Below are 23,957 nucleotides of genomic sequence, written 5' to 3' on the forward strand. Positions count from 1 at the left end.
AGAACGTGACAGTGCACTTGTTGACTGCTAAGTCCAAAGTTGCACCATTGAAGACCAAATCGGTTCCACGCCTGGAGCTTTGTGCAGCCCAATTATTGGCCAATTTATGGGACAAAGTCAGGCAACTTCTGCACAGTGGAGCAAGTAATTTTCTGGTCAGATTCAGAAGTGGTGTTACATTGGTTGCAAACGCACTCGTCTCATCTTAATACATTCGTTGCCAATAGAGTAGCAAACATTCAGGAACTGACGTCAAATGTGTTGTGGCGTCACGTTCCCACAAAAGAAAATCCAGCAGATTTAACTTCGCGTGGTTGTACCACAACTGAACTGACTGATTCACATTGGTTCAATGGTCCGAAATTTTTACGTTGGATCGTTCCCTTTGGCCTCAGAATTCACATCTTGAACTGACCAAAGAGCGGTCAGAGCTGGAGCTGCGAAAGAGTGCTACGGCTCTCATCGCGGCCGATGTGCCTTCTAATCCACTTATTGATTTAGTGGAAAGGTTCTCATCGTTTCCGAAAATTATTCGCATTGTTTGCTACATCTTTCGATTTAGAAACGGAAAACGATTTAATCACTCGTCTCTTGTGCCAACTGCAGCCGAATTGGAATTCGCGTTCTTGGCAGTTGTGCGTGCGGTGCAGCACACAGCTTTTGCAGATGAAATCTCAAAACTGGACAAATCACTAACATTGAAGCCCTCGTACCAAAAGCTAAATCCTTTTCTGTGCCCGCATCGGAACGGTCCACATGAGCTTACATTGGTACGAGTGGTCGGTCGCTTATTAAAGGCACCAATTCCTCAAAATGCAAAGTTTCCGTTGTTAATGCCAAAAGGATGCCGGTTTCTTACCCTGTACATACAATATTTGCATGTAACAAATTGCCACGCTAGTCCTCGTGCACTTGTCGGCATTCTTCGTCAACAAGTGTGGCTGATAAATGCGCGACAAGCCTGTACCGCAATTGTGCGTCGTTGTGTACATTGCTTTCGGTATAAACCAATATTGGCAAGCCAAATTATGGAAAATTTGCCCGCTGATCGGCTACATGGATGTAGACCGTTTGTCTCGATGGGAATTCGTGGCAGAGCCCCGGTCAAAATGTATGTCGCAGTATTCGTGTGTTTTACTTCTAAAGCTGTGCATATAGAAATCGTAACCGACCTGACATCTAATTCATTTGTAATGTGTTTATCTAGATTTGTCGGCCGCCGTGGGCTTGTGAAGCGCCTGTACTGCGACAATGCCACCAATTTTGTGGGTGCTGCACGCATGTTGGCGGACTTCAAGAGCAGCTTCAACGCCAACAAGGATGCCATCGTTTCAGCTGCTGCCACGAAGGGAATAACATTCGTGTTTATTCCCCCACGAGCACCGCATTTCGGCGACCTTTGGGAGGCGGCGGTCAAGTCCGTAAAAACGCTTCTCCTAAAGGCAATAGGAAGCGCCCGACTGCGGCAAGACGAGTTGGCGACCGTGCTGGTGGAGGTGGAGGCCATACTCAACTCGCGGCCGATCATCGCAGACAGCACCAACCCAAACGACGGCGAGGCCGTCACACCAGCGCATCTTCTCGTAGGAGAAATGCTCACAGCGCTGCCGTCCGAATCAACGCAGCCCGTGGTCGAAAGCAAGCTGACCTACTTGCAACGCTGGCAGCTGATCTGCGGCATCAAGCAGCGGTTTTGGGCCGATTGGTCCAAAGACTACCTGCTAAGCCTGCAGCAGCGCCAGAAGTGGGCAGTAGGTCAGCCCGATCTGGAGGTCGGCACGGTGGTTCTCGTCCACGAGGACAACCTTCCACCGCAGCAGTGGATGCTGGGAGTCGTCGAGGGAACGACTCGAGAAGCGGATGGAAGAGTGCGCGTGGTGACCGTCCGAACTAAGACGGGCCAGTACACTCGAGCGATCCATCGTTTGGCCCCATTGCCAAAAAATATTTCTTGAAGCTCTACGGGCGTTCAACGCGGCCGATGTTTGGTCATTTCATAGTTTTAAGAATTGCTTTAGCTATTAAGAATATTGAAGTTTAGATTTAAGTAAAAAAAAACATGAATTGTTTGCACATATATATATGTAATTGTTAGGCGCTGTCTGTTTACAGCTATAAGTTCTATGCACATATGTTGCTCTCTCGCGCTGTCTCTCAATGCGTTCCACACGCGCATGAGAGCGAGCATAAACGATAAAATAAAATCACTTAGCAAATCGAGTTCAGACTGTGCAGTTCGCTTTTCTTTTCAATTTCTTAATATCCAGTGCGAGCCAAAACATTGGACCTTAGCTTTTGCCATACCGGCAAGTTTCCAGCTTTAGCTGAACAGTAATGTAACCGCTTAACAAACAAGTAAAAAAGCTAAAGTCGGGTGTCCCGACTTTGAAATACTCTGTACATATGTTTACAATAATTATAGAAAATAAAAAAAAAAATGTGATCGATTTTACCTCTCTCGGTATTCGAACTCACGTAAAGGGTTTATAATTGCACATTTACATAGCAATTGCGTCTGTGTGAGTGTATGTATGCCTATGCGCATCTATTCGTGTCTGTGTAAGCATTTTCGCAAGCAACCAAACAGCAACATCAACAACAGCCGTGGGCAGCGCTGCAGCAGCAAATATGTTTATGGCTATAACTTCTCGTTAAATCGGTCTATCATAGTGAAACTTGGCATACGGACACATAATAACCAACTGGGGGTATTTCCAAAATAGTTCGAAATTCCAAGAATTACGGGAGTTACGATTTGCGGGGTAGAGGGGGGAGGGAGGGAAATTCCAAAATATACATTTTCTGCGTATTCACACAAGGCATCTGGGACTAAAATTTGGTGTTCCTAGGTCTTATAGTCTCCGAGATATAGGCGATTATACGAATGGAAAATCGGGAAAACCCCCATAGGGGGGAAGTGGGGAGAAAATCAACAAAATAAAACAAACTCGTATAGAATACACACATAAGGCATCTTTGTGTAAAATTTGGTATCTCTATCTCTTATAGTCTCTGAGATCTAGGTGATCATACGGACGGGGGGTCTTCTTACGTTAATCGATATTTTAATGAATTTTTGGTATTAAATTTGTTAAAATTCAAAAGTTAATTTGAAAAACTTTATACGATTGGCTGATATTAAGCTTCAAAAGCAAGATGCATAGGGTCTACTAATCGGTTGTCGCGCAAATTATATAGGTTCTTCTAAGCCAAAAAAAAGGGCGTGTTTAGAGTTTTTCGACACATTATGTACACTTTATTTAAAGCCGGGAAACCCGACTTTAGCTTCTCCATTTGTTTTTAAATTAATTCGAGCATTTTCAATTTGTTCTGTTATTTTTATACCCTGTACCCAAAGGGCATACTAGGTTTGTGCGAATGTATGTAACACACAGAAGGAGGCGTGGCAGACCCCCCAAAGCATAAATATTCTTGATTAGCCATGTACGTCTATCTGTCCGTCTGTATTTTTATTCTGATTGGTAATTACATCCCGCTAGTGATTATGTGTCCGTATGCCAAGTTTCATGATAGGCCAATTATGAAGAAAGTTATTGTATGGGCATTTCATGCCTATATACTTAAGTATAGATTTAAGTTTGTTGAAATAATCTGAATTGTAGATATAAGTTGTTTGAATTATCATTGAATTGTAGACTTAAGCCGTAAATATAAGTCATAAATGTTAATTTGTAATAACAGCTGTTTATGTTAGTCTCTTGGTCGCTGTTAAGTTAATGTCCACATTATGTTATGCGTATGCTAAGCCTTGCATGGCTAGCAATAAAGCACTTGAAAATTGGAAGTCGATTTGTGCAGTTTACTTTCTTTCGTTTCGGTGCTCTTCAGTGTACATAAGCCAGTGCGTTCGTGCATATAAGTACAAGTGTACTTATATACATATATCTTTGAGTTGATCGTCGCGACGAGGGACCCCTTCACTTTGCCTACCGGCAACTTTGCATGATCTGAGCGATCATTTTGGCGCCTCCGGGTGGACTCATCGTGGTGACTTGTTGGACACTGGACATTGGGTCTGGAGTCATTCCTGCCATCTGGTTGTGTATCTGGAGATTTGGTTTGGACTTTCCTATTTGCGGTAGTTGGCGATGCAGTGCCCAATTCCACAGGGAAGTTATACACAGGTAACGAGTGCAAATTAAATAGCGGCCAAATCTGTCTGATTGGAATTGGCACATACATATGTACATCCATATGTTAATTGTCTATAAAGGCACATATGTATGTGATTGTATGCGTTCAATGCTTTCGCATGACTAGGCCGCAATTTACATGTTGGCATTCGATTTGTTTTACCATATACCATATACATGCAGTAAACTTTTAAATAAATAAAGTTGAATATACATTTGTTGGTACGTGAGTGCATAATTTTTCATTTGGTCATACATACATGCAAAGTTGCCAACATACATACATACATACATGTATATATACACACATATATAAATACCTATGTATATACATTTGTGCTTGTACATATGTACATATAGCTGCTGTACTTTGGACCTTTATTATACCAACGTACCGCAAGAATTTGAAAGCGCCAAAGTTAGAGTTCAGCGCGCCTTTCTTCTGTGCCGTTTGATTTTGGATTCTGCCTTTTGCGCTCTCTTCGTGATTGCCGCACTGGTCTAGCAACTGCAAGCTAGAGACAATTTCGCTTGCTTGTGCATTGTTGTTGCTGGACTAATTGCTAATTGCGCTGTGGTTCTTGTTGTTCTAATTGTTCTTTGCGCTGCTTGCGTTGCTTGCAAGTTCAGCCGTCGACGTGCGTCGCTCAGCTACCTTCGACGTCATTCGTTTCCCTTACGGACATATTGTTGTTGCGTGGGTTCGCTGCTATCGTGCAGTGTGCATTTGTTCAACATTAATTCTAACAGCTGCGCGTCTCTCGCCTCTGTTATTTGTCAGCTGCTGTTAACATAGTTGCGTACATACATAGGTTTATACGTGCGTACAGTGCTGGCCACAACTGTAGACATTACATTTATTTATCATACAAAGTTAAAACTTTGCGCCTGCGCTTTCTTGCCAATAGTATACAGTGTATACATTTGTGTATATTTTTGTACATTGTGTATATTTTTCTGGACATAGTCCAATTATACATTTATACACTTTTAGTCTTGTGCAAACATTTAAAGACTCGCTACAAACATGCCATCAAAACGCAGCAAGCAAACTTACGGCAAGCTGTCGGATGATTTGGAGTCGAGCAAGTTCGATGCATTATTGCAATCACACAACAATGTTGTCAGAGATATAGAACGCATTAAAGATTCCGTGCAAAATGCCACTAAGCCCATTGAGTCTGTTGAAATGGAGTGCCGGTTGAAAATTTTAACCAGATATATTGACAGAGCGTTCAATCTGCAGGAAGAGTTGGATCAAATCGATCCGGCCTTAGCCTCAAGAGCAGATTTAGAAAATTTGTGCGTCACGACAGAAACGCTGCTCATGAGTAAAGGTGTTCGGCCTAAGCCTCATAGGGATAGCCTGGCAAACTCTACAATGTTTGGATCAGGTTGCCATAGCAAGCAGCTGCCGTCGATGAAACTCCCAAAATTCAGTGGCGATTATTCGGAGTACAAAAATTTCATTGGTCTGTTCGAAAACTTGGTTGACCATGACGCATCTCTGACGAACATAGAGAAATTTAATCACTTGCTTTCTTGTTTGGACAAAGAAGCGCTTGGCACAGTCAAAGCTTATCAAGTGACTGATGCCAATTATCCAAAGGCGCTAGCAGCATTAAAACGAGTGTATGACAATAGTTGCCTAATCGTTTTCGACAGCGTGTCCAAGCTGTTCGACTTGCCCAAAATGCAAGGGCCGTCTGCTTCATCTTTGCGTTCCCTAATAGATAATGTAAGGGCAATTTATGAATCGCTGTTGTCATTGGGTGATGAGAAGCAACTAGCGAACGTCATTCTCATACATTTGGTTATGGGTAAAGTTGACTCCATCACTCGATCCAAATGGGAAGAGGGCCTTGACTACAGTCAACTTCCATCTTGGGAAGAATGCGAGGCCACTCTTAATAAACGCTACCAGCATCTGTCTGCTGAGGAGGCATCGTCTGGCCGGCCTAAGAAGCCAAGTTCCGATGGGTCAAAAGGGAATGGTAAAACGGCGTTGGCAGTAGCACAGCCAAGTCAGCCATTGACCCCTAAGTGTCCGTTTTGTCAGTCGAATGACCACTACATACAAGTATGTCCTCAATTTTCAGCGATCGCTAGAGATGAGCGTTTTAAATTTGTGAAACGGGTCCAGTTGTGCATAAACTGTTTGCGAAAGGGTCATACGACTAAATCCTGCAAGTCTGGTTGTTGCAGAGTCTGTTCGAAGCCGCATCACACGCTCTTGCACAAGTACGAATATAGTTCGAACATTTCGCAAGCTGCGGCTTCTAGTCACACGTTGGTAGCACAATCGGCAGTACCAACGCAAACGTCGGCGGTAAACCACGCCACGACAGTGACTGACCAAGTAATCTTAGCAACAGCAATTGTTAAGGTAATGGACCAGTCAGGTTCCTACCAATTAGCCAGGGCACTTTTAGACTCTGGTTCGCAGGTCAATTTTATGACCGAGGACTTGGCCAGAGTCCTAAAGCTTAAGAGGGAGCGCAAAGACATTTGTTTATTAGGCATAGGCAAACGAAAGTCTGAAGTACGTCATATCGTTCAAACTTCTATAGCTTCTCGAATTGACAAATTTGAGCTGACGGCAGAATTCGCAGTGTTAAATAACATTTCTTCGTACCAGCCTGAAAAACTGGTAGTAGACGTTGACGTGCCTAACGGTTGTGAATTGGCAGATCCGCAATTCCATCGGCCGCAACGCATAGATCTGCTACTTGGGGCAGATGCATTTTTTGATTTGCTACGAGCAGGGCAAATAAAGGGTACCAGTGACTCGCCGGCTTTGCAATTTACGGCACTTGGCTGGATTGTAGCTGGCCGTTGCCGTTCTGCGGGGTCAACTGAGCTGCCGTCAACATCGCTCGTGAGCTTAAATCAAAGCTCTTCGTCAAATCCAGAATGTCAGGAACTAGATAGTCTCATCCGTAAATTCTGGGAGTTGGAAGAAGTTCCAAATTTGTCCGATCAGAGTTTGTACACCCCAGAACAAGTGCTTTGCGAGAAAACATTTCTCGATTCGGTCAATCGCTTACCCTCGGGCAGGCTGACTGTTTCGTTGCCATTCAAATCCAGTCCCAAAAGTCTCGGAAATTCGTATGAGACAGCCTTAAGGCGGTTTTTGGCTCTGGAAAGAAGAATGGCAAAGCAGCCTGATACACAGTCGATGTACGTTACCTTTATGAAAGAGTACATTTCGTTGGGCCATATGAGTGCCATTGAGAACAGTGTACCGAGAGAGCCGCATTATTTTATACCGTACCAATGCGTGCTAAGGCCACAAAGCACATCAACAAAGTTGAGAGTCGTTTTCGACGCGTCTAGCAAGACGTCGTCACAATTGTCTTTAAATGACATCCTGATGGTTGGTCCAACCATACAGCCATGTCTATACTCAACATTGTTGCGATTTCGACTGCATCCATTCGCCCTGTCGGCAGACATTGCAAAAATGTACCGACAAGTCGAAATCAACGAATCGCATCGCAATTTCCAACTTATTATTTGGAGAAGCAACTCCACTGAACCACTCCAATTGTATCGTTTAAACACGGTAACATACGGTACTGCTTCGGCACCTTTTTTGGCAATTCGTTGCTTAAAGTACCTGAGTGAGCTACATGCGGTTTCCCATCCATTGGCATCAAAGTCGCTGGCTAGCGATTTCTATGTAGATGATCTGCTATCTGGAGCAGACACAGTGGAAGAATTGCGAATGTTACGGAATGAGCTAGTTTCAGTGCTCGAATCATTCGGTTTCACCTTAACGAAATGGGCATCAAATTGTGAAACATTTAAAGCGTCGCCTTCTGACGAAATGGTGATCGGCCATCAGGAGGATACGAAGACGTTGGGGCTCATTTGGAGCCCGCGTGAAGACGCTTTTAAATATTCGATGTCGAACATGTCGGTAGACATTGCCCCCACCAAGCGCTCGATTTTATCGTTTATATCCAGGTTATACGACCCTCTTGGTTTACTTTGTCCGATTATCACTCGACCAAAAATTCTGATGCAAGAAATTTGGCTTCAAAAATCCGCCTGGGATGACCAAATTCCCGACCATTTACTGTCCGACTTGCAGTCAATTGCGCAGTCATTTTGTGAGATTGAAGCTATACGCATTCCCCGGTATGTCGGCGTCACCAAAGGCACAAAGTGTCAGGTTCATGGCTTTGCCGACGCATCGACAAGGGCTTATGGGTGCTGTATTTACCTGCGAATTGAGCGAGAGCACACAGTAACTGTGAATTTGCTGACTGCAAAGTCGAAGGTAGCGCCTCTGAAGACAAAGTCGGTGCCGCGCTTAGAATTGTGCGCAGCACAGTTGCTAGCAAATTTGTGGGAGAAAGCTCGGCATCTTCTCCATGTGCCTGTTGACCAAATCGTATTTTGGTCTGATTCAGAGGTAGTCCTGCATTGGTTGCAAACTCATCCTTCACATTTGAATACATTTGTCGCCAATAGAGTTGCTACCATACAGGAATTGACATCAGACGCCACTTGGCGCCATGTACCGACTGCAGAAAATCCAGCTGACTTAACTTCGCGTGGTTGTACCACTGCAGAATTGATTGATTCACATTGGTTTGGTGGTCCAAAGTTTTTACAGAATGACCAGAACCTTTGGCCAACTAATTCTCACATTAAGTTGACCAAAGAGCAATCAGTGCTGGAAAAGCGGAAGAATGCGACGGTTCTCATCGCGGCCGATAATGCTTCAAATCCAATTTTGGATTTAATTGAAAGGTCGTCGTCGTACTTAAAAATTCTCCGCATAGTGTCGTACATGTTTCGATTTATAAACGGAAAGGGGTCAGGACACATATCGCTTGTGCCAACTTCGGCTGAATTGCACTTCGCCTTTTTAGCTATTGTGCACGTGATCCAGCACACTGCTCTCGCAGCCGAAATAGTCAAATTAGACAAGTCGGTGATCCTGCAACCGTCGTACCAAAAGCTTAATCCATTTCTGAGTCCGTATCAGTATGGAAAGCGTACTTTGATGTTGGTACGAGTTGGCGGCCGTTTACTCAAAGCGCCGTTGCCCCACAATGCGAGATTCCCATTACTCATGCCAAAGGGATGGCGATTTGTTAATTTATATCTGCGATACTTGCACCTTACCAATTGCCATGCAGGCCCTCGTGCGCTCTTGGCTATTCTTCGCCAGAATACTTGGCTGGTAAACGCTAAGCAAGCGTGCAACGCAGTGGTTCGGCAGTGTGTGCATTGTTTTCGATACAAGCCAATACTAGCCAACCAAATAATGGGAAATTTACCTGCTGATCGGCTACATGGATGTAGGCCGTTTGAAGTCAGCGGAGTGGACTTTTGTGGTCCAATTCCTGTCACGCTGGGGATACGTGGCAGAGCGCCAGTTAAGATGTACGTTGCCGTCTTTGTTTGTTTTACGTCCAAAGCTGTGCACATTGATATCGTTTCTGACTTGACAGCTAATTCCTTTATAATGTGTTTATCCAGGTTTGTGGGTCGCCGTGGAGCAGTCAAGCGGCTATATTGCGACAATGCCACCAATTTTGTGGGTGCAGCGCGCTTGCTGGAGGAGTTTCGGGCCACTTTCATCAGCAACCAGGATGCCATCAGGTCGTATGCTGCCACCAAGGGAATAACGTTCCAGTTTATTCCCCCTCGAGCGCCGCATTTCGGCGGCCTATGGGAAGCGGCGGTAAAGTCGGCAAAGGGGCTCCTCCTCAAGGCAATAGGAAGCGCCAAGCTGCGGCAGGACGAGCTAGCAACCGTACTGGTAGAGGTGGAGGCCATCCTCAATTCGCGGCCAATCGTGGTGGACGGAGCCAATCCCAACGACGGCGAGGCGATAACTCCAGCTCACCTACTCGTAGGCGGAACGCTCGTGCCGCTTCCAACCGGGTCAGGGCAGCCCGTGAGAGACGACAGGCTGACCTACTTGCAACGCTGGCAGCTGATCTCAGGCATCAAGCAGCGGTTTTGGGCAGACTGGTCAAAAGACTACCTGCTGAGCCTGCAGCAGCGCCAAAAGTGGGCAGTGGGTCGGCCAGATCTGGAAAACGGAACGATCGTACTCGTCCACGAGGACAACGCGCCGCCGCAGCAGTGGATGCTGGGAGTCGTCCAAGAGGCGATAAAAGGCGCAGATGGAAAAGTGCGCGTGGCGATAGTACGGACGAAGGCAGGAGAATTTAAGAGGGCAATTCATCGCTTGGCGCCTCTGCCAGTCGAGCTGTTTTGAAGCGAATCGCTTCAACGCGGCCGATGTATGGGCATTTCATGCCTATATACTTAAGTATAGATTTAAGTTTGTTGAAATAATCTGAATTGTAGATATAAGTTGTTTGAATTATCATTGAATTGTAGACTTAAGCCGTAAATATAAGTCATAAATGTTAATTTGTAATAACAGCTGTTTATGTTAGTCTCTTGGTCGCTGTTAAGTTAATGTCCACATTATGTTATGCGTATGCTAAGCCTTGCATGGCTAGCAATAAAGCACTTGAAAATTGGAAGTCGATTTGTGCAGTTTACTTTCTTTCGTTTCGGTGCTCTTCAGTGTACATAAGCCAGTGCGTTCGTGCATATAAGTACAAGTGTACTTATATACATATATCTTTGAGTTGATCGTCGCGACGAGGGACCCCTTCACTTTGCCTACCGGCAACTTTGCATGATCTGAGCGATCAGTTATAGCCATATAAATAATCCCTACCCAAGTGTTCCCCGCAGTTGTTGTTGTTGCGCAGGCACGCGAGATACACACAGGCACACACAAACATTCATAAACACGTATAGACGCAATTTGTATGTTAGTGTGCAGTTATACACGAATACCAAAGCTGAGGTAAATTTCTATAATTATTCAACACATTATGTACAGAGTATTTCAAAGCCAGGAAACCTGACTTCAGCTTCTCCATTTATTTTTAAATTAATTCGAGCATTTTCAATTTCTTCTGTTATTTTTATACCCTGTACCCAAAGGGTATATTAGTTTTGTGGCGTGGCAGACCCCACACAGTATAAATATTCTTGATCAGCCATGTCCGTCTGTCTGTACGTCTGTTTATCTATCTGTCCCTCTGTATGAGCGCAAGGAACTCAGATGGTACAAGAGCTAGGAAACCAAACTTGGTATCCTGGTTCCCCTAAGCCCTAGGCAGGTCAAGTTTGTTTTTTATTCTGATTGGTAATTACATCCCGCTAGTGATTATGTATCCGTATGCCAAGTTTCATGATAGGTCAATTATGAAGAAAGTTATAGCTATATATATAATCCCTACCCAAGTGTTCCCCGCAGTTGTTGCTACTTTGGTTCAACTTTGTGCTGCATTCATACACGTATATAAGCTCGCATTGACATCTGATGTAAATGTACACTGTTGAAACTGTTCATAAACGTGGCTAATTTGTATTTAATTTAATAAATTAATTTTTTTTTAATTTTTTACTTTTTTGTGGGATCGGGTATTTTACTGTCAGACTTGCTCGGTTGTAGTTCATATTAGAATACTGCTCTTGCGTTTGTAGCAACCTTTGTTTGTTTGAGTAGGGGTCAAGTAGACTTCTGCTCAAAAATCTTCATTCATTGGGTTTGCGGGAGGTGCTGTTGCAACTGCTTTGGTTGAACATTGTGCTGCATACATGCTTACACAGACACGCATAGACATACATGCACTCACATAGACACAATTCCTATGTAAATGTGCAATTGTACACCCTTTACGAGAGTTCGAATACCAAACGAGGTAAAACCGACCGACATTTTTTATATTCTGTACATGAAATGTACAAGAGTATATTAGGTTTGCGCGAGCTGAAAAATGTAACAGGCAGAAGGAGGAGATTCGTGGTAGACCCCACAAAGTATATATATTCTTGATCAGCAGACAAGACGAGTCGATTTAGCCCTGTCTGTCTGTCTGTCCGTCCGTTCGTCCGTATGATCACCTAGATCTCAGAGACTATAAGAGCTAGAGATACCAAATTTTGCACAAAGATGCGTTATGTGTGTATGCTATACGAGTTTGTTTTATTTTTTGGATTTTCCCCCCCACTTCCCCCCTATGGGGGTTTTCCCGATTTTTCATTCGTATAATCGCCTATATCTCGGAGACTATAAGACCTAGGAACACCAAATTTTAGTCCCAGATGCCTTGTGTGAATACGCAGAAAATGTATATTTTGGAATTTCCCTCCCTCCCCCCTCTCCCCCGCAAATCTCTAACTCCCGTAATTCTTGGAATTTTGAACGCAAATTTTGCAAATGCCTTTAGTTAGTTATTATGTGTCCGTATGCCGAGTTTCACTATGATAGACCGAGTTAACAAGAAGTTATAGCCATAAATATATTTGCTGCTGCAGCGCTGCTCAAGCACTGCCCGCGGCTGTTGTTGATGTTGCTGTTTAGTTGACTGCGAAAATGCTTACACAGACACAAATAGACGCACATAAACATACATACACTCACAAAGACGCAATTGCTTTGTATATGTGCAATTATATACCCTTTACGTGAGTTCGAATACCGAGAAAGGTAAAATCGATCAAATTTTTTTAAATTTTCTTATTTTTTTTTTCTATAATTATTGTAAACATATGTACAGAGTATTTCAAAGTCGGGACACCCGACTTTAGCTTTTTTACCTGTTTTATTTTAATTTTTATATCCAAATGTATGTAACACACAGAAGGAGGCGTGACAGACCCCACAAAGTACATATATATTTTTGATCAGATGACAAGACGAGTAGATATAGCCATGTCCGCCTGTCCACCCCCACACGGGGGTGTATCAGAAAAAATAAATAAAGCTTTCAACGCTGTCAACCATGAGTTATTGATCTTTAAGTTGGGGCTTTTGAAAAAAAATCTTCTGGACATCCAGCTAATGTTTAGCAGAACATAGCGTATAATTTTTAACAGGGTACTGTCAAAACTTTTAAAGTAACTTCGATCTTCAATCTTTTTTCTGATGCAGCTCCGCACTCCCCCGCTATTCGTGTTTTTTCGATAACTCCCGCAATTCTTGAACTCAAATTTGGCAATTGCATCCAGTTTGTGATTATGTGTCCGTATCTGATGTAAATGTATGCTGTTGAAACTGTACATGAACATGTCTCCACTTTTGTACATATGTACTGAATAATTTGTATTTAATTTAATTAATATATTTTTTTAAAATTACTTCAAAAAATTTTTTTAATTTTTTTTATTTTTGGTGGGAGGTACAGGATATTTAAGAGTTGAGCTCGCTTGACTTTAACATTCCTTTCTCGTATTTATATGCGTGCAGGACAGCGTCGATTGTGGAGAGCTCAACGAAATCTAAGCGCTCAAATTGAAACAATTCTGCCATTACGGGACCCCAGCAGCTAGCTAAGCAGTGACCAAGAAAGAGAGAGTGGATTTGCTACCAAATCATTAATGCATTTTCATCACGTGGCAATCTAGTGGAGCCACTAGAACCCAGTAAATTCCAGTCGAGTGAAATTGTAAAAATTATGAGGAGGAATTCAAGCCCGGAAAATCGCCTGGTTATGATTTAATAACTTCGCAATTGATCATCGAACTCCCGAAGTGCACATCTGCAGGCTTTCACTGCTCTGGGATCAATCCTCAAAGTCCGGTACACGGCAGACATCTGCAGACTACCAACTAACAATTTTTACGTTTGCTGATAACACCGCCATTTTAAAAATTTTGATTTGAAAACATAGAACACTATTTATTACAATTAAACAACAGTGTTCGATGGCCCACTGCATACATACAAACCTATATATGTATATAAGAATGTATGTACGTACATACATACTTATTGATGTACATATGTACATACTATACATACAGACGTATGTACATATGTATGTACGTATGTAATACATATGGTGCTGGTGTAATTCATAATGCGAAATTCTTTCTAAGGGGAGCAATGTCCCCCCTGCCCAACCTGCGTACGCCCTTGTAGTCCGTTGTCCTAAAAACCCCTTATGCCAAATGTACTAAACAAAGAAAAAATAACATCAAAATGTTTATGTTATAATGTTAATAATTTTTAATTAATTAACATTTTTTGCCCTGTCAGTGCAAGACGAATGTACTTTTATACATATGTATGTACATACATGTGTACAAATGAACATTCACACATTAGTGTCTCACATTTTGCTTTGGCTACTTCAACCGTTTGCACGCAACTACACGAACAGCTGCTTGTATGTATGTATGTGTGTGTGTGTGTATGTATACTTAGTTGTCCCCAACTGTTTGATATTTTGTATTGTTTGTTCTACCTGCATTTGTAAAATGCATATTTTAAAAATCGTTAAATGCAAAGTTGTAATTTTAGTTACGTAGATTATATTACCCAAATTTGAAATCGATCGGACAAAATTTATAACACAAACTTTTCATTTGAAAAAATGAATAAATATTAAAACCCCAATAATTCAAGCTCCAACACAAATTTCGAAAATCTAAGTATGCAGTTTTGTTTGTATTCTTTTATAGATTATAAAAACCAAATTTAAAGTTGATCGATTCAGAAATGCAGAATTTTCAAACAAACTTTGGAGCTACTTTTCCCCCCTTTGGAGCTCGAATTTTCCAAAATCCCTTCTTAGTGCGCATCTACACCATGATAGGATACTTGAGCCCAAATTTCAGTTTCCTAGCTTTTACCGTTTGGGCTGTGGGGTGTTGATTGTGTTTCAATTTTTCCACGGAAAACCCTCCCTTTTTCATGCCCCAGGAAAAATGGTGAAAAACCAAGTAAACAGTTTTTCTTGTATTCTTTTTGAGAGTATACAAACTAAGTTTGAAGTTAATTGGATGAAAATTGTAGAATTTTCATACAAACGTTGGAGCCCGTTTTCCCCCCCTTGGCGTTCGAATTTTCCGAAACCCCTTCTTAGTGCTCACTTTCACTATAAGAGGGATCTTGTGTCCAAATTTCAGCTTCCTAGCTCTTACCGTTTGGGCTGTGCGTTGATTGCCAATCAGTCAGTCAGTCAGTCAGGACAAACTGTTTTATATATAGAGATATGTACATATGTCCTAATATGTACATATGTCCTAATATGTACATATGTCCTAATATGTATGTACATACGTACCAATATGTAAGTACATATGCATGTACTAATATTTTCATTTGTCTGCACATATTGTTAAACATAAAGAATGCAAAGTAAAATAAGATTTTCACACAATTAAAAGGAATTATTTACTTCGTAATTTGCCGTACATAATGAGCAAAAATAAGAAAAACGCCGTTATACACTTATACACTTATGTGGTGTTTGCAGTACTTGGTCTTTGCTTCACTAATCATCACATTGATTTTGTCAACTCTTCTCTCATCGTTTCTTGCGCACGCAATATTTGTATTGTGCGCGTATGAGTATAAGTACGATTGCAGAAAACAACAAGAACGTGCGATGAAAAAGTAAAGCATGCACCGCATACACCCATGATAGAGTATGAAAGTGATCCAGTCATAGCAATACAAAAATGCCTTTTAAGTCAGTGACTGAATAGACAAAAAAGTATGCGGTGGCGATCACACCGCAACCGCTTTTTCAGTAAGTATACTTAGAGTCACAAAAATAGGCACTCATGCAGTTCTCTGGTACAAAAGGTGGTATAAAAGGTGCATTTTTTTTTTTATAGGCTGTACCCAAAGGGTAAAAGGCTATACTAGTTTTGTGCGAATGTATGTAACAGGCAGAAGGAGGCGTGGCAGACCCCACAAAGTATATACATGTATATTCTTGATCAGGATGACAAGGCGAGTCGATATAGCCTTGTCTGTACAAGAGCAAGAATAACCAAACTCGGTATCCAGATTCTCCTAAGTCCGAGAAAGGACGAGTTTGTGTTTTTTTTCTGATGCTCCCCCCACTCCCCCGCAATTCGTGTTTTCCCCATAATTCCCGTAACTCCCGTAACTTCTCGGTAATTTTGTACTCAATTTTGGCAAATACACCCATATAGTGATTATGTGTCTGTGTGCCAAGTTTCATCATGATAGGTTAATTATAAAGAAAGTTATAGTCATAAACATAATCTCTGCCCATGCTCTGCCGGCAGGGGTTGCTGCTTTGACTTATTTTTTTTACTGTATACAAGCACGCATAAACACGATTCTGATCTATCTATGCTGTTGAAAATTGTACATAAACACTTATGTCTGTATGCATGTGTTAAATATGCATGTGTTAAATCTCTCTATATACATGTATAAAACAGTTTGTCCTGACTGACTGATTGGTGATCGACGTACAGCCCAAACGGTAAAAGCTAGGAAGCTGAAATTTGGACTCAAGTATCCTTTAAAATTCGAAAATTCGAGCTCCAAATGGGGGAAAACGAGCTCCAAAGTTTGTTTGAATCATTTTCAGTTTTCAGCTTCAAATTAGATTTTTATAATCTATAAAAGAATACAAACAAAACTGCATACTCGGATTTTCGAAATTTGTGGTGGAGCTTGAATTGTTGGGGTTTTAATATTTATTCACCTTTTCAAATGAAAAGTTTGTGTTATAAATTTTTTCCGATCGATTTAAAAATTGGGGACTGTAATCTACGTAACTAAATCTACAACTTTGCGTTCAAGGATTTTCAAAATATGCATTTTACAAATACAGGAAGAATAAACAATACAAAATATCAAACAGTTGGGGACAACTAAGTATACATACACACACACATACAAGCAGCTGTTCGTGTAGTTGCGCGCAAACGATTGAAATAGCCAAAGCAAAATGTGAGACACTAATGTGTGAATGCACACACATGCATATGTACACATCTATGTACATGTACACATCTATGTATGTATGTATGTTCATTCGTCTTGCACTGGCAGAGCAAGAAATGTTAAATATATTTATGGCTAAAACTTCTTGGTAAATCGGTCTATCATAGTGAAATTTTGCATACCGACACATAATGACATAATGGGGGGAAATCAAAAAAATAAAACAAACTTGCACAGCGTACACACAAAATGCATCTTTGTGCAAAGTTTTGTGTCTCTACCTCTTATAGTCTCTGAGATCCAGGTGTTCATACGGACAGACAGGGCTAGATTGGCTCGTCTCGGGCAGAAGAAGGCGTGGCAGACCCCACAAAGTATATATATTCTTGATCAGGATGACAAGGCGAGTCGATATAGCCATGTTCGTCCGTCTGTATGAACGCAAGGATCTCAGGAAGTACAAGAGCAAGAATAACCGACCTCGGTATCCAGATTCTCCTAGGTCCGAGCAGCAACAACAAATTACAAATAACGCAAATATCCAATAGATGGGGACATCATATACACACACTCACACAGAACAAGCAACAGTTCGTGTCTATGTGTGCGGTTCTCCACGTACGGTTGAAAACAGCAAGGCGAAAATTATGTGATGTGTACGGAGAAGATGTGTTGACCGAACGCCAATGCTAAAATTGGTTGGTTCGTTCCGGCAATTTCGATCTTGAGGATGCACCACGTCCTGGTAGGCGTCTTGAAGCCGATGTGGATAAAATAAAGTCGTTGAGAGATTAAATTTGTCTAACGCGACCGTTCACAAGCTCATGAAACGTCTACGATTAATTTCGAAATCCTCATGTTCTTACAGAACGAAATTTGCTGACGCATTAACGACTGTGATTTGCTTATCAAACGTCAAAGAAGTGACCCATTTTTGAAGCGCATTGTTACTGGCGACGAAAAGTGGGTTGTTTGCAAAAAAGTAAAGCGCAAGAGATCATGGTCTAAAAAGGATGAACCAGGTCAAACCACTTCCAAGGCCGATAGTCAAATAAAGGTTATGTTGTCTTGGTGGGATTTCAAAGGGATTGTTTATTTTGAGCTTTTGCCCGACAATACCACGATTAATTCTGAAGTGTATTGTGATCAGCTGGACAAATTGAGTAATGCACTCTAACAGAAGAGCCCAGAATTGATCAATAGAAAAGGTGTAGTGTTCCACCAGTATAATGTTAGACCTCAAACAAGTTTGATGACTCGCCAAAAGCTTTTGCAGCTTCAATGGGATGTGCTACTACACCCACCATATTCTCCAGACTTGGCATTTTCGGACTATTACTACTTGTTCCGGTCTCTGCCTTCCCCTTAAATTAGGACCTCAAAAACCACTTGGACCAGTTTTTTGCCTGTAAGCATTAAAAATTTTATGAGCGTGGAATCAATATCTTGCTCGAAAGATGGCAAAAGGTATTGGATCAAAATGGAGAATATATAATTTCATAAAATGTTTTACACAATAAAAAAATCGTGTTTAAATTGCACTAAAAAAACGAAATTACTTAGTGAACTTAATCCCACATAAAGGGGGTACGACTACTCATTTTCGGCATTTAATCTATGTGTGCAGTACAGAGTTGAAACAAAGCAGGAACAACAACAATAGCTCTTGACAGAGCTGGGACAGAGACTATAAGTATTTATGGCCAAGTCTTCCTTAAAAATTAATATATGACAATGAAACACATAAGCACAATCTGAAAGATATTAATAAATTTGAATTACGAGAGTTATGGAAGATCACTAATAGCGGGGCAAAAAGGTAAATGTGTCTCTAGTTTCAGAGACCTATGTGTTTATATGGACGGGGGCAGATATGGCTATATCCACTCGTCTTGCCATACTGATCAAGAATACATATGTATATATACTTTGGGAGGTCCACCAAGCCTGCTTCTGTCTGTTACATTCACGTTGCACAAACATATACATTTCATGTATAGGGTAAACAAGAGAGAACGCTACATTATACATAAATTATGTGAAGTTTTTGAACTGTGGACGGTATTGAAGAAATTATGTAGCGAGGGAAGGGAGGAAAATTCAAAAAAGTAAAATAAACTCGTATAGGCTAGGGGCTAGGAACGACTGCCTACCAAGTTTGGTTTATGTACGGTCAGTCGTATCCGAAATCCAGGCGTTCATCCAGACAGACAGACGGAAGGACATGTCTAGATCGATTTCACTCGTCATGCTGATTTAGAATATATATACATTATGGGGTCAGAGATGCTTCCTTCTGCCTGTTACATACTTTGCACAAACCTAATATACCCTTTTTACCCTACGGGTACAGGGCATAACAAGTAGAGAAGCTAAAGTCGGGTGTCCCGACTTTGAAATACTCTGTACATATGTGTAGAATAATTATGCGTGTATGTGTGTATTTGTGTGTGTCTGTGTAAGTCTCGTGTGTCTGAGCAAAGCAGTAAGCAGTAAAGCACTACTTGACCTTATGTACATATATGGCTATAACTTCCTGTTAAGTCGGCCTGTCATGATGAAACTTAGCATTTGGACTTATAATTACTAACTGGAGGTAAGTACCTGAGAAAAAAATAAAGCAAACTTGCACAGCGTACGTAAGGCATCTTTGTGCAAAATTTGGTGTCTCTAGCTCTTATAGTCTCGGAGATCCAGGTGTTCTTACGGACAGACTGACAGACAGGGCTAGATAGACTCGTCTCGTCATGCTGATCAAGAATATATATACTTTCTTCGGTCTGCCACGCCTAATATACTCTTATACATTTTATGTACAGAGATTAAGAAGAAGAATCTGAATACGAAGTTAAGTTTTTCTAGCTGTTATTGTTTCTGCGATCCTTGTGACGGACATTATTACGTTGATTCGTCATATCATTCTGATCAAGAATATATATACTTTATGTCACGCTTCCTTCTGCTTATACAACATTCACACTAACCTAATATACGCTTTTACCGTTTTGGTACAATGTATACATACATATTTCCCAGGGTCCACAATGCATAGTGCATACTCCTACATTGACATTAGCTTGTAAAAATCAACATGCTTACCCATCTTGACTATTATGAAATGCCAGCACTATAGAGGGACTGGAATAAGCATTGCTCGTGACCCAGGTGCAATGTACTGCAAACATCATTAAAATCATTAAGATTGCCAAAATGACGACGCTTTTCAAGTTAGAGCTTATTCCATTTTCATGATTATTTTCGTGTTTTGTTCGGTGTTTTAATTTTCCGGCCTATAAATAACAAAAAGTATTATATAAATACATGGACAAGTTGATATTAAAATATTTTCTTTAATAAAATGTCGAACATATAAAACAAGAAAGGAATGCTGGAGTCGAGCGGGGACAACTCTTAAATATTCTGTACCCACTTCCAAATAAAAAACAAACAAAAATTATAAATCCCAAAACAAAATTATTGTTAAAAAATATATATGATGCTGCTGCTTGTGGGCGTAGTACCGGAGTGAAATTGTTCGCTAATAACTTTTATTGTAATTAATCAAATAAAATTTGAAACAAAAGTAGATTATTATATACATATGCAAAGTTTGGTTAAGGTAGCTTTTGAAATGTGGACGGTATTGACAAAATTCTGTAGCGGGGGAAAATTTAAAAAATAAAATAAACTCGTCCTTTCTCAGACCTAGGAGAATCTGGATACCAACTTAGGTTATTAAAGCATTTATAGTTTCTGAGATCTTTGCGTTCATCCAGGCAGACGGACGGAAGGACATGTCTAGATCGATTTCTCTCGTCATGCTGATTTAGAATATATATACATTATGGGGTCGGAGATGCTTCCTTCTAAAGGAAAGTCGGGTGTCCCGACTTTGAAATACTGTGTACACATGTTTAGAAAAATTATAGAAATTAAAAAAATTAAAAAAAAAATTTTTGATTGATTTTACCTCTCTCGGTATTCGAACTCACGTAAAGGGTGTATAATTGCACATTTACATAGCAATTGCATCTATGTGAGTGTATGAATGTCTATGAGCGTCTATTCGTTTCTGTGTGAGCATGTTTGCAGTCAACCAAAGGACCAGCATCAATTATAGCTGCGGACAGTGCTTGGGCAGCAAATATATTTATGGCTATAACTTTTTGTTAAATAGTGAAACTTGGCATACGGACACATAATCACTAACTGGGAATACTTGCAAAATTTGAGTTCGAAATTCCAAGAATTACAAACTCGTAGAGCGTACACACATAAGGCATATTGCAGAGTATAAAAAACAAATAGGGAAGCTAAGGTCGGGTGTCCCGACTTTGAAATACTCTGTACATATGTGTAGAATAATTATAGAAACTACAAAAAATGAAGAAGATAAAAAAAAAAAAAATACAAAAAATGTTCGATTTTGCCTTCCGTGATATTTGAACTCACGTTAAGCGTGTATATAGATATAGGCGATTATACGAATGGAAAATCGGGAAATGAAATAGCCATAAATGTTATCTCTATTCACTGCCAAAAGCTGTTGATCTTGTTGCTGTTTGCGCTCAACTCTGTACTGCACACATACATTTCTTTTACAGGGTTTTAGAAGTTGGGTCTGCTCTACTCGAGCAGTCCTTTCTTATTTATTTTTAACTTAGCTAAACCAAATTATCGGATTTATAAAGTCGTACAACAAATACAAGTAGTACGCATAGAATTAAACGGGTTTTGAAACTCTACATTTATTTAATTAATTTTAACTTAATAGAAAAAGCTTTTTTGTTTATAACGACATCGAAAGCAAATCGGATATTGAGGACTTTGCTGATAAGTAGATTTCCTTTTGTGTTGTAGGCCGTGCCTTTTTCAATTCTTATTTGAAAGTATGACATTATCTGTACCAGTGGAAGTGAGCAGGGAATAGGTTCGTATAGATTGTTGCAACGAAAAGTGGGAGAAAAAAAAACGTGGTGGATCGAAACATGTTTTTACCAAGTCATAACCGGTTAGATATCGTAAAGCCCGAAAAAAAAAATCTAGAGTAGGGATGCTCCAAGCTGAGCTAATTATGAGGTACCCACATCTATGCTCAAAAATGATTTGTTTAAACGCATTTAAAAGGGTATTGGTTTTCATAAAGATTATTTTAAAAATTAGCTTAAATACATATTTACCTTATCGTATAGGGTTTTTTTTTCCGTAGGATCTTCATTTTCATCAGTTTCAGTTACAGAGTATGCAGAATTCCCAAATTTCTTTGAAGTATCTTCTTGCAAAAATACATCCAACAATCCCGAAAACGCGACTCCAGCAAGCATACACACGACTGGTGTCAGAGTAAGCATTAAACGAACCATCACACCAGCAAAATAGACAGCACTGATGGCATAAAGTACTACAAATACTCTCTCGTCATTGATTTGCTTAATGCAATACCAAACACCAACCGGAAAAGCGCACACAAGAATGTGCAAGTCAAAAAAAAATGAAAACCATGTGGTGGGCTGATGTTCCGAAACTGATGCAATTATTGGAATGTGGATTTTTGCATAGCCGGTATCCCATAGTGAGTAGAATCGGCCACTCCAGGGTGCAATGACTCCCATCATCGTCAACGCAACTACAGCTACAAACACAAATGCCGCCGCTACCAATCCACCAACGACAAAGAGTTTACGGAACTCATGTCGCGATAACACAGTCTGTAAATGACGCAGAGTAGCAACGGCCATAAGAAGCACGAAGACTCCTAAAGCAGCCATGTGTTCACTTGTTCGTATTGGCTGAAATCCGACAAACGGTATTTGCATGGAGAAGAGGAGTCCAAGGATGTAAAAAGTGCTATAACTTGTAAGAAGTCGGGGCGAGTATCGGCCCATTATAAGCAGCACAAATACGTGAAGAGGGATCAGATTGATTATGAATACGTATCCTCCCCACGCCGACACCATGTAAAAATACGATATTGCAGCACCAGCTGACCAAAACACAGATCCAGTTTTGACAGATCGCACCCAAAGAAAATAGGTAAATTGAAGTGCAAATATGGCGATGCCTTCATTATCATAGGATCCAGCCACAGAACGGCTAATGTAGCCCGGCACTATTGCTATAAAACTAGCCGCAAACAATCCAGCGCCGGGCGACCACAGCTCTTTTGTCAACAAATATGTAGAAATTGCTGTCAGACCACTAAAAACTGGTGCCAAAAATACGCATATATCACGAATATGAACTGGAATATTGAGAAAGTGCAAGAGGTAATGTATGCCGCCAGAAGTTATCATCAATCCAGGGTATACCGTTCCACCGACAATACGGCCCAGGGGGTACCAGGCCCGCTCATCAAACCAATTCAAGAACTTATACCATCCATGTTGTACCATATATGCTGTCGCCCGGTAATTAAACCACGGATCAAATTCATGGATAATTGACTCAAATCGTATGACGGCAAAAAGACGTGATGAAAATCCGGCAATCCATGCAATTAGTAAAATTGCAAAAGTTATAAGACTACTGTACCCAGCAACCTTATTACTTAAAATTTTTGGGCCCCGATTCATTTTAAACGCAGCATAAAATTTTTTACTGCAATATAGACACGTATCACACAAGAACACCGGCTACACGTATGTACTAGAGAAGAGTGATAAGCAATGGAACTGTGACTAGTTACAAGAACAGATTCTCAATCACAATTCAAATCACAGGCATTTTATATTGCCAAAAAATGCGTCAATGGTCGTTGAATACCGAAAGGACATAACCAACAAGTATTCAAATATAATATTGTTCTCTAAAATATAAACCTTAATATATTTGCTACAATTCGACACTACAAATAAAATTAGAATCTACCGCAAAAATCACAAGTATTTGTCACAGATAACTTTTTATCAAAGGCACAACTTACTTACAGAAAATTGGGTAGCAAAATAAACATCCACTTTTTTTAAGTCGTCGATGTTTTGATAATGATACACGATTTTTCCGATGTTCCTTTGAATGCGATATATTGACAATCA

At 40.7% G+C, this 23,957-nt stretch overlaps 1 protein-coding gene across 1 annotated transcript in view; it reads right to left on the minus strand.

Annotated features, from left to right (window-relative positions):
* The window catches only part of LOC115628128 (dolichyl-diphosphooligosaccharide--protein glycosyltransferase subunit STT3B), a 67,470-nt gene extending 43,920 nt beyond the window's left edge, over window positions 1-23,550 (minus strand). The window contains exons 1-2 of the mRNA XM_030524108.1: window positions 22,104-23,550; window positions 20,023-20,213 (exon numbers count right to left, since the gene is read on the minus strand). Of these exons, the coding sequence (XP_030379968.1) occupies window positions 20,023-20,213; window positions 22,104-23,495 (1,583 nt within the window). The 5' untranslated portion in view covers window positions 23,496-23,550. The remainder of the gene's footprint in view (window positions 1-20,022; window positions 20,214-22,103) is intronic.
* Between the last annotated feature and the right edge of the window lie 407 nt (window positions 23,551-23,957).

The sequence above is a fragment of the Scaptodrosophila lebanonensis genome, unplaced genomic scaffold (genome assembly GCF_003285725.1).
Source record: "Scaptodrosophila lebanonensis strain 11010-0011.00,11010-0021.00 unplaced genomic scaffold, SlebRS2 tig00000101-arrow-pilon, whole genome shotgun sequence".
Classification (NCBI taxonomy): domain Eukaryota; kingdom Metazoa; phylum Arthropoda; class Insecta; order Diptera; family Drosophilidae; genus Scaptodrosophila; species Scaptodrosophila lebanonensis.